General features: G+C 36.6%; 1 protein-coding gene across 1 annotated transcript; it reads right to left on the bottom strand.

The window, feature by feature from the left end:
- Positions 1–3,669: 3,669 nt before the first annotated feature.
- LOC110457896 (acid-sensing ion channel 4-like) lies at positions 3,670–12,465 on the bottom strand. The gene is made up of 8 exons (XM_021509350.1): positions 12,312–12,465; positions 11,298–11,387; positions 10,093–10,213; positions 9,565–9,640; positions 7,959–8,016; positions 6,276–6,364; positions 5,084–5,159; positions 3,670–4,607 (listed from the first exon to the last, which is right to left on the bottom strand). Exons 4-8 carry the CDS (start codon positions 9,627–9,629, stop codon positions 4,143–4,145), a joined length of 753 nt encoding a protein of 250 aa, XP_021365025.1. The 5' UTR covers positions 9,630–9,640; positions 10,093–10,213; positions 11,298–11,387; positions 12,312–12,465; the 3' UTR covers positions 3,670–4,142.
- Between the last annotated feature and the right edge of the window lie 6 nt (positions 12,466–12,471).

The following is a 12,471-nucleotide window of genomic DNA, read 5'->3' as shown; positions in this document are numbered from 1 at the left end:
TTGCTATGTCATATTCCAGGGGTGTAGAGAGCGAAAGTGAGCGTAACCCCTGGATATCGGGGATGCTGTAGACCTAATAAGGACTGATATGTCTGATTGCGTATATGATGCAAGAATTCTCTAAGCTTTTTGGTATTGGAATACATAAATTTGTTGTATTGCCTTTATGGTCTGGTTACACCAAGACTTGGATCCTTATAATTTACTCAATAGAACTTCTATCTTGTATAAGTTAAGTTTGGTTATGTGATTCGTGATTTGGCAAACAGATCCGAATTTAATGATAAGATTAAATTATTTTCTTCCATTCGCACATCATTTTTGTTTATCACAATAGCAAAACCACGTGTTTACATGAAATAGATGAGTCAAGTCTTTCATCCATAAGGGTCCAGCTGGTTATCACGATATCGCTTCGACTTTTTCCCCCAAGTCTAAATATCGGACTCTTTTCTGTGTTATACCGAAAGTGCACGGCCTTTGCACAATAGATTGCTTAACGTTGAACGTCACCGTAGGATGTTTTCTCATAACGACATAAAACCAACACAACAGATCTATCAAATGACGTCACGTTTTTAGTATTACTGAATATATGTGACTAGTACGCTCCGACCAAAGCGTGTTATTGTGTATTTTGACTTGTACGCTCGCACCAAAGCGTGTTATGGTGTATTTTGACTTCTACACCCCGACCAAAGCGTGTTATGGTGTATTTTGACCTCTACACTCCGACCAAAGCGGGTTATGGTGTATTTTGACTTCTACGCTCCGACCAACGCGTGTTATGGTGTATTTTGACTTCTACGCTCGGACCAAAGCGTGTTATGGTGTATTTTGACTTGTACGCTCGGGCCAAAGCGTGTTATGGTGTATTTTGACTTCTACACTCTGACCAAAGCGTGTTATTGTGTATTTTGACTTCTACACTCCGACCAAAGCGTGTTATTGTGTATTTTGACTTCTACGCACCGACCAAAGCGTGTTATGGTGAATTTGGACTTCTACACTCCGACCAAAGCGTGTTATGGTGTACTTTGACTTCTACGCTCCGACCAAAGCGTGTTATGGTGAATTTTGACTTCTACGCTCTGACCAAAGCGTGTTATTGTGTATTTTGACTTGTACGCTCGCACCAAAGCGTGTTATGGTGTATTTTGACTTCTACACTCTGACCAAAGCGTGTTATTGTGTATTTTGCCTTCTACGCTCTGACCAAAGCGTGTTATTGTGTATTTTGACTTGTACGCTCGCACCAAAGCGTGTTATGGTGTATTTTGACTTCTACGCACGGACCAAAGCGTGTTATGGTGTATTTTGACTTCTACGCACGGACCAAAGCGTGTTATGGTGTATTTTGACGTGTACGCTCGGACCAAAGCGTGTTATGGTGTATTTTGACTTGTACGCTCGGGCCAAAGCGTGTTATGGTGTATTTTGACTTCTACACTCTGACCAAAGCGTGTTATTGTGTATTTTGACTTCTACGCACCGACCAAAGCGTGTTATGGTGAATTTGGACTTCTACCCTCCGACCAAAGCGTGTTATGGTGTATTTTGACTTGTACGCTCGGGCCAAAGCGTGTTATGGTGTATTTTGACTTCTACACACCGACCAAAGCGTGTTATGGTGTATTTTGACTTCTACACACCGACCAAAGCGTGTTATGGTGTATTTTGACCTCTACACTCCGACCAAAGCGGGTTATGGTGTATTTTGACTTCTACGCTCCGACCAAAGTGTGTTATTGTGTATTTTGACTTCTACGCTCCGACCAAAGTGTGTTATGGTGTATTTTGACTTGTACGCTCGGGCCAAAGCGTGTTATGGTGTATTTTGACTTGTACGCTCGGGCCAAAGCGTGTTATGGTGTATTTTGACTTGTACGCTCGGGCCAAAGCGTGTTATGGTGTATTTTGACTTCTACACTCCGACCAAAGCGTGTTATTGTGTATTTTGACTTTTACGCTCCGACCAAAGCGTGTTATGGTGTATTTTGACCTCTACACTCCGACCAAAGCGGGTTATGGTGTATTTTGACTTCTACGCTCCGACCAAAGTGTGTTATTGTGTATTTTGACTTCTACGCTCTGACCAAAGCGTGTTATGGTGCATTTTGAGTTCGAATGTGTGCCACTTCCGAACCCTTTTTTGACACAACGAAAATAAAGCAATCATAATCTCCTTTCAAGTTTTATTCGAAAACAATAGCCATTGGTGGCAAGGTCTACTCAACACAATCATTTATGAAGGTGATGAAAAGAAAGAAATGTATTTATACAATATTTTCATTAGAGTTGCGTCTCTAGTCCATCGTCATGTCACTTTTCCCAAATGTATCAATTGCTGAATTCTATTGAATAGCGCTTACAACAGTATAAGTAAAAACAAATCACACATTTCCACCAGGCTTTCCTACGATATAACGATTTACTGGATTCTGCTTCAAAGTCATGGCAACCGTCATTAAAAGGTTTATAAATATATCTCGAAATGGTGCATAGTGGTGCGAGCTGTACTGAAAGGATCAAACGATGCAAACATGGTAAGAAAAGTTGGCAATAGAAATCTATACAAAATTCTTTGTTGTCATTGTACCTTAGTGGTTTGTGTTATGAAGTACTTAAAAGTACATTATGTTTGTATGATAAAAAATGAAATATAATATTAAATTCTTTTAGAATGCATCAGGCAGCATCCCCATGTATGTAAATATGATAATATGAACAAGAGAAAATACAATATGAATACAAAGATATATTGACGTCAAATATTAAACAGTTGATTGTATATCATTTTACAATAATTCGAGGTTCTTATATACCGCTTTATCACCACCTAGTTCGTAGGTCGTCTCAAAGCGGTTCATAAATTATTCGCCGTGGTTATAGGGTCTTTGCAACCAGCCAATATCCTAGGGAGCATACAGCAGGTGCTGCCATTTCGGCGCTCACGTCTAGCATTCAATAATTCTAGCACTCCCCAACCCATACTTAATTACAGCTGTGTATACTGGAACAGGCGGAGTACAGTATCTTGCTCAAAGATGCAACACGGTGCCGTGCCGTGACTCAACCCGCAACCCTTCGGTCACGAGTGCGGCGTCCTACCACTAGACTACCGTGCCTCCCAACAGAAATGCTTTTGTTGGATTTAAAAGCGTAGAAAAATAACTTTTTTCTCACATATATTATTAGTTCACATTAAGTAAATGTTAACATATGACATGCTGAAAAATAAAAAAATAGTGAAGTATTCTGAGATCTATCACACTTGTCATACAACAAGGATTAGCTCATATTGGGCGGGTTGGTCGAGTGGTTAACACTCCGGCCTTCCACGAAGGCTGCTGGGGTTTGATCCCCGAAGTCGTCGTACGCTTGGATATTCAGAAAAAAATGTTTTTCTCCTGCCCACACAACTCCAACAACCCAGGTGGAGTATACATTGGTCTTGGGTTGATGTTGCGGTTTATGTGCTGTAGCATTCAAGTGAGGTGGCACTACAAATGATGCCGTTGGAAGCACGGTCCCACTACAAACAAAACACGTTACATCTCCAACACACACGCGGGCATACACACATAGGGAGTTATTAGCCAGGTGGCATAGGAATAGTAGTTAGCACCTGATAAGATAGCTCCTGCGAATTCCTTAAAATAGTATTGATTAATGTATATGTTTATTGTTTTAATTTTATATATACGTACTGTAAAGCACTTTAGAGTGGCTTATGTTAGCTATCTAGGGCGCTGTATCAAATGCTGTAAAATCAATATCTGTACATAGACCATCAATACAAATTAACAGATCCCCATAAGATGGTATTTAGCAGGTCAAGTCTTTATCCTCGGAGGAGTACCGGAAAGTTGAGATCGTGGAAACAAGATATAATATATGTTACTTACAATCATAAGCCGTCATCTAATAAGCATCCCCTAAAAGACATCAGAGAACGTTTGCCATGCTAGCTGTTTTTGTTCGTTATTCTGCGAAGGTTAGATATTTCAATACTGCTGATAACACACCTTTTATAGCTGTTGAAACTGTCTTTGAAATATCAGTATCAGTAAATAATTGCTTCAAATTTATTTCAAACAATTCATATTTGAAACTTTCGCAGCCGAAAGTGGTTCATATATTCACCATCTCTGATGTGGATATCCGTTATTCATATCATATCCGTATGGCATTTTACGTGGTTTTCTGTGCTCTCCATCATAATAATCTCGTTCTTCTAAGACGGCACGTAACATCCGGGTTCTACTTGTGTTAATCCTCTTTCCTTGGACATAACCGCCAGGAGAGTAGGGCTCCGAACGGTGAGATGTGTTGTAGCTTGGAGAATCAGGGTGCTCCCGTGACCAGTCTTTGTGTGAACTTGAGTGGAGCGATGAACTATAGATGGGCGAGACGGAAAATCCCAGGTCTCGGTACGCACGTTTCCTGTTCCGTTTTCTGTGTTCTCTTGGTTGTTCTTGTTCGGACGATCGCATGAAATGGCCCCCTATCATACCACACAAATATAATATTTCACACATGCTAAGGACTGACAGGCCAATCCACAGTCCTATAGCACCGCCGAAGTCCGAAGCAAATTGGGCATTCTAGAATGATAAACAGAACAATTAATATTATCGATTATCGTCAAATGCACACACTTTGCTACATGTATCTATTCCATGTATATACTAACTTTCATTGATTGTGTTGACAAAGATGTTGAAATAACACTGAAAGTAGCAACATGGCTATTTTAACATTATTCGTTTTTAATAACACATAACCACTAGACAAATCATTCCCTCTTACAACGGATAACAACGAAATTGATTGAACCCTTTGTCGCGCATTTCGTAAGATAAAGTAGATTACCTTCGATCTGGTTGTATGAGGAATAACCCAGTAATGAAGTATGATATCCCAAATAGGAGTCACTGATAATTATTAATTTAAAATATTAGCATTCACGTTAATACGACAAAGAAACAAAAAAGAACCAAATATATAGCAAAAAGCGCAATCGATAACCTGTACTTTGTGTATACTACCTCCACCAATGGCACGTACTTAATATACTCACCCCTATATCAGGTTCCTCTGTTATTGATTGGAAGTTTAGTTGCTCATAATAAACGGACAGTTTTACAAAGTTTCTCCTGCAATAACAGAAAATGAAAACACGTTTCAAATATTATTCGTTTTAAGTCCAGAGTATATGATTAAAAAAATATTATCTTGGGTTGACACAATGATAGCTTAGAACTGTTCTTGTTATGATGAAACTCTTACAACAGTGTTACGTGGACAACAGCGCAAAATCAGGCAAAAAGATATCTTGATGAGAGTACTTGAGTTAATATATCATTTTCAAAATTTATCAACTAATTGGGGCTTCCTTAATAAAAAAAAATACTTTATTTTTACCCCCCTCCCCCTCCTCAATCGACTTCCAATTGGCTGCATACGTTTCTTCCACTGAAAACTTCGAGAGTGCAAATAATAGATTTATCGTTCACAACTGTCTTATTCCTAATGATATAAGATTAAGATTGGGGTTTACGAGTTGCAGTAAAACGATCATGGAGAACACCAGTGTTTGTCCAAATCAAATAACGGCCACCATCTCAACCAATAGCGAGAAATTGAAGTCAATAAGAAAACACTAACAACGGAAACAGAGGGTAATAACAGTCGACATTATAGTTTAGATCAATTTAAATTAAATTTTCGGCCCCTAGCATCACTGTTGAGTCCTAGAAGGACGGCACAGCTGTATGGTGCAGTGTGAGGGCCGTTGGAAGCACGGTCCCACTACACACAGAACGCATAATATCTCTAGCACACACACATGCATACACACGCATAGGGAGATATTAGCCAGGTGGCATAGGACTAGAAGTAAGCGCCTGGTACGGCAGATCCTGCGAATTCTTCAAAATTGTATTGATTAATGTGTATGCTAATTGTAGTTAGCTTGATAGGGTGCTATGTCAAACGCTGTATATTATATTATTATTTTTACCACTACATTTACAGGTGCAGCCCAGTGCATGTCTTAGGTTCATCATTCACGACACACTTTTCATTTTCCAGTTATCATACGAATTCTTCTATGTGTAGGCACACAGTGGATTATAGAGGAATACCATCTAAAACAATACTACATCAGTTTATCCAAGCGACGATTCGTTGCACTTTCGCCAGACTTAATAATTAGGTGAATAACTCTGGTTATTGTTGATAGAAAGCAAACAAGATAGAAATGTATGTACCTGAGACTCTCTTCCGACTGAAATGTCAGGTATACGCAGTCATCATCTTGCGGAAAGCGATCACACACGGACTTCCTCATCAGCAGGGCCTTATTGGTAAAACAAATGTAGCAAATTATGGAAAGTTGTAACTGATATAAATGATTTTTGTAGAATGTGGCAAATTATATTTGATATTAACGATTTCGTAGAATGTGACAAATTATAATTAATGACTATATCTGATATTAACGATTTTGCAGAATGTTACAATTTTTAATTAATGATTTTATCTGAAATTAATGATTTTATAGAATGTGGCAAATTATAATTAATGACTATATCTGATATTAACGATTTCGTGGAATGTGACAAATTATAATTAATGATCTTATCTGATATTAACGATTTTGTAGAATGTTACAAATTGTAATTAAAGATTTTATCTGAAATTAATGATTTTATAGAATGTGGCAAATTATAATTAATGATTTTATCTGATATTAATGATTTCGTAGAATGTGGCAAACTATAATTACTGATTTTATCTGATATTAATGATTTTGTAGATTGTGGCAAATTATAATTAATGACTATTTCTGATATTAACGATTTCGTAGAATGTGACAACTTATAATTAATGATCTTATCTGATATTAACGATTTCGTAGAATGTGGCAAATTATAATTAATGATTTTATCAGATATTAATGATTTCATAGAATGTGACATATCATAATTAATGATCTTATCTGATATTAACGATTTCGTGGAATGTGGCAATTATATTTAACGATTTTATCAGATATTAATGATTTTGTAGAATGTGGCAACTTAACGCAGCATTTTTGTAGCATAATGTGTTTTGAACTGCCGTAGCAGGATGGGTTCTTGTCAAAACCCATTACAAATGAACATACATCAATGCATAATGAACATTGTTGCAATGCTGAGAATCCACTGCCAGTGAGCATAGCGGGATGGACTCTTATCTAAAACCGCTGCAAATAAATATAGATAAATGCGTAAACAACCTTGTTTCAATACTAAGTATTAACTACAAGGGAGCATAGCAGGATGATTTCTTGTCCAAACCCGTTACAAGTAAACAGATATAAATGCATAATGAACATTTGTTTAGCTCTTTTCATGGTTTATGATTATTTAGCTTTATATGTGTTTTGATATTAGAAGTATTAGAATGTAAAAAGGACCATTTTATCATAATCTGTTTTGACATAAATCTTACGTAAAACGTTATCCACCGTAGACCATCCGATCTACATTTTATACAACTAACACATACATTATATGTTAATTCCACCTTTTCAAGCACACGTTTAATACATGTTTATTTACCAATAGCTTTATGTCTATTTACATGTTAATTTCATATCTACCGGCCGGCACATACCCTGCATATTTATTCTTCCGGGGAAAAATTTGAATATTAAAATATTTTCCAAACTTCACATCGTTATGTTTCTACAAGTGTAGACAAGCTAGTGGGATATACACCGACATGGGAGAGAAACATCTACTCACCTGCCGAAATTACTACGGGGGGAAGCATTGGGACGAAGATATAACGTAAAAGTTACCGCTTTGGGAGATGTTTAACTAAACCATCGCTTATGTTTACTTTATGAAGAATGCTCTCTTTAAAAGTTCTTTCGTGTCAAATGAGCTAATAAAATCACTTACTGCATAATCGTTGGTCGGCCATTGTCGGGAGGTCAGTGCTTGATAGTAAGAATTCTCTCTGCAAACATTTTAAAGCATACAGTTATAAATAAGGTTTCACCCAAGGTCATTTTATGTAAGCATATATGCAGAGGATATCACAACAAGTCCTCGGTAAGATCTAAAGGCGATGACCATATGATGCGGCAGGATTTCGATCCACACAGATGTATGTAAGTGATTCTGGGTAAAGCGCTACTAGCTTTACATATTAAGTTATTCCTCGTTTAAATCAAGCAATACAAAATAAAACAACCGAAATCGAGAAGGTTATAAGGGTTACTGCATCCTCAGTATCCAGGGGTTAAGCTCATTTTCGCTCTCTGCACCCCTGGAATATATCGTAGCAAAAATGAAGGCTCGGCATGCGCCACCTTGTTGATGAGACAAGAAGACTAGTTCGATCCTTTGATGTCCAAGAAAAGAATCTCGCGGTCACGTAACCGTAAAAATTGACAGGATTTGAATCTTCAAAGGACAGGTATCAGCCTAGCGATTGGTCTTTTTATTTTACCTGCGACCAATCAAACAGCCATCTTCGTGCGTTCAATTTTGCTATGACATATTCCAGTGGTAGAGAGAGCGAAAGTGAACGTAACGCGTGGATATCGAGGATGGGGACACTTATATGTATTTCAAACAAAATATAAGTGAATATAAAGAATGTCAACGTAATGTTTGCCTAAATTAGGAGGATTTTGCAGCCTCTAAAATGACCTATATACCAATTCATAAGAGCCCTAAGTCTACACACATGGACTTCGCTTGTCAAGTCTGATAACCCTGCATAATTCATTCCGTTAAAAAAAACCTGCAGGGGTCACACCAGGTCCGTAAGAAAAAATGTCAGTATTTCAGTTTTCCTGAACGTCTTCAGAAACCAAGCCTACCAACAAAGCCGTATAGTCGACACAATAGGCGATATGGTTTATGTAATAATTATTAAATACATATTGCTGTAAGGATTCAGCTAGCTAGGGGAAGGCAAGGGAGCATGACACGATGCATCAGGCACAGCTTTAGAAGAATGCATCCATAGTTCAGTTCTTCAGACAGGAGGAAACATTTCCCAAAACGCAGGGTGATACAACTCTCTGGAACATTTGGTGACAGCAAAAAATAGTTTAAATGGCTCAAAAACAGGCTAGACGTGCACTGGGCAAATCAACAACAAAACCTTCTATATGACCCTAAAGTTCCCATTCGAAACGGGAGCAATCTACTTGAGTATGGGCATTCCGGATAATAGGGGCAGTTCGGATAATCGACCAATTGTATAGGGGCATTCCGGATAATGGACCAATTGTATATGGGTATTCCGGATAATCGACCAATTGTATATGGGCATTCCGGATAATCGACCAATTGTAAAGGGGCAGTTCGGATAATCGACCAATTGTATAGGGGCAGTTCGGATAATCGACCAATTGTATAAGGGCATTCCGGATAATGAACACACTTTAAATGAGTATGCCGGATAATCAACTTGTCAATACTTTCTAACGGTCAATATCGGACCAAAAAGAATGGTCAGGCTTGTCTTGTAGTTTAGGATAAAGCAACTTACGTGCAGGGATTTGGACAATCACAGGTCAAGATCTTTTTCGTAAGCTGAATAGCGGTTTTTATCATGCATATTAATTCTGCAAATAAGCACATTGGTAAAAGTTCATTTTAAATAACTGAGGAATGTACAATTATTTGTTATTAGTCATTTAACTATATCTGACAACTAGTATGCACCAGAATATAACACAAGAAACAATACCTTAGAAGTTTGCGCCGGTTTGTAATCATATCATTTAATATGGCACTGGAAGCTTGTGATCATTTAATCGTTACATAAGTGCCGAGACAACTGGGAGTTTGTTTTCATATTAAGTGATTTGTGTATCGTGACCCCTGGAATTTGTCTTTTTATTGATTGTTTTACACAGCTTAGCGAGACGGAGTTGTGATCCTTTCTTATGAATATAATGATAACTTTATGTAAACACGAACAACAGAAATCAAATATGAAATAAAAAGCTATTTTAAATAAAAACGAAAATAAATGAAAATCAAAGCTTCAGTTTTTCTTAGGGATAAGCATTACCTGCTTGCGATGTACATTCCTTTTTGGAACTGCCTCCAGTAATTAGGACCTCTGCATTCAATGGATCATAACAGCCACATGTCTGTAGCGTTAGTGTCGTTTTACACAGGTACAGACATGACTGGTATAAACAATACAAAGGTTTAATAAGAATGCCTTTGTTTAAAGGTTCAACAAAATTGACGATTCTTTTCCTTATTTTTATTTAATTTTGTATTGTTTCAAACATAGAAGCCATTTATATTATGCTTACACAATTTCAGCTTTTTTTACGTTAAAATTGACTTCTATGATTACACACACAGTAATATTGGCAGAAAATAAACCATAACATATACTAGTTTGTTGATGCTTCGCGATATGCTTGAATTCGAGATCGAATATCATGATTCACACTATAGTTTATCTGTTTCAATTTTAAAGTGAATATCATAATTCACACTATAGTTTATCTGTTTCAATATTTAAGTGAATATCATGATTCACACTTTAGTTTTACTTTTCCAATGTTTAAGTGAATATCATTATTCACACTATAGTTTTACTGTTTCCATGTTTAAGTGAATAACATGATTCACACTATAGTTGTACTGTTTCAATGTTTAAGTGAATGTCGTGATTCACACTATAGTTTTACTGTTTCCATGTTTAAATGAATTTCATGATTCACACTATAGTTTTACTGTTTCCATGTTTAAGTGAATATCATGATTCATACTTAAGTTGTACTGTGTCAATGTTAAAGTGAATATCGTGATTCATACTATAGTTTTATTGTTTAAAGGTTTAAGTAAATATCGTGATTCATACTTTAGTTGTACTGTTCCAATGTTAAAGTGAATATCATTATTCACACTAAAGTTGTACTGTTTCCATGTTTAAGTGAATAACATGATTCATACTTAAGTTTTACTGTTTCCATGTTTTAGTGAATATCATGATTCACACTATAGTTTTTTTTCTGTCTGTATGTTTAAGTGAATAACATGATTCATACTTTAGTTGTACTGTGTCAATGTTTAAGTGAATATCGTGATTCATACTATAGTTTTACTGTTTTAAGGTTTAAGTGAATATCGTGATTCATACTTTAGTTGTACTGTTCCAATGTTTAAGTGTACTTCATGATCTACACTATAGTTTACTGTGTCAATGTTTAAGTGAATATCGTGATTCACACTATAGTTGAACATTACAGTATATACCTGTCGGTTGTAGCCCTTGTTATATAAAGTTTTGAACTCGTCATCTGTGGCGCATGTTCCGTATGGTGCATCAATTCTGGTAATCTTCGTCTTAAATGAAATAAATAATAATTAAAGAATACGTTTCATTTACGTTAATTCATAAAACAGACAAAGACAATACATCGTGTTCATAACATATCGAAAAGCTATTTTTACAGTTTTTAATTAAGACTAAGATCTACAGACGTTCAGATTAGTATCAAGTAGTGTATACCGAAACCATACGGGGATATGCATGAAGGACTCACACAATTAAATCAGCCAATCAGCAAGTGTTTCATACGATTGTAATCCATATCTAAAAATTGGTCCGGGTTAATAGAGTGCCTCTGAGTAATTTAAATAGGTAATTGTTGACATATTTTACATTGAATGAAATCTTCAGATATTGAACTTAAGACAAATGTATGGTTTTAGTAGATTTTAAAATGCAATGGTGGATTGATATGGGGTCAAATGTCAGGGGGGGGGTTCCCGTCCCACTTCACTGGTTTGGCTTGTAAACTTCCGGTTGTCAAAAGCAGACGTCTGTAGCGCTTCTTTATGCAACCAAACTCACCAAAACAGTCTTTTGAAGCCTTTGCCAGGTATGTATCTGTGAATCTAGACAGTTGCCACTAGAGTTGAACTTCGAAATATTAACGCTATTAGCTCAAAAGCTTATTTTGTAGTAACATATAGTAAATGGTTTAGCTGTGTGAGCACTGAAACCCGCAAAAATGTTATATACAATGTAATAATCATCTGTAACGATCTCTATCGGTATTCATTTATTCGTTTTACTTTTACCTGTACAATATTTAAAATTTCATTTTGTTTTTTTCGGCATAACATTTATGTTCATGTAATTATGAATTTAATCGGCTTCCGTGTATTTTTATTATAAGAATTCCAGATACAAATATCAGGAAAATTATGATTCATTACTTTTTAACAAAATATTATACGGTCATATCCATATAATATGGCTACCTGTTTGAGAGCAATGCTGCTTTCCTGGCCTCCTGGAACGAAGAAGCCAGTTTCCTCTGGAAAGGGTACGGTGTTCGGGGCGTGCAGATTAACACGGAGGCCATATCCATCGGTGACACCAGGTAGATACTCATGGGTTTCGAGGTACAACGTCAAAGAT

This window comes from Mizuhopecten yessoensis, unplaced genomic scaffold, assembly GCF_002113885.1.
Source record: "Mizuhopecten yessoensis strain PY_sf001 unplaced genomic scaffold, ASM211388v2 scaffold9369, whole genome shotgun sequence".
NCBI lineage: Eukaryota > Metazoa > Mollusca > Bivalvia > Pectinida > Pectinidae > Mizuhopecten > Mizuhopecten yessoensis.
The sequence above is the reverse complement of the archived record's forward strand: the minus strand, read 5'-3'. Positions and strand labels throughout refer to the sequence as shown.

Excerpts from the sequence above, each read along its gene's own strand:
- LOC110457896 (XM_021509350.1), bottom strand. The coding sequence starts at position 9,629 with ATGATAAAAACCGCTATTCAGCTTACGAAAAAGATCTTGACCTGTGAT. Across the intron at positions 6,365-7,958 it reads GGCCGACCAACGATTATGCA|GCCCTGCTGATGAGGAAGTC; the intron begins GTAAGTGATTTT and ends TTTACCAATAAG. Across the intron at positions 5,160-6,275 it reads CAGTCGGAAGAGAGTCTCAG|GAGAAACTTTGTAAAACTGT; the intron begins GTACATACATTT and ends CTGTTATTGCAG.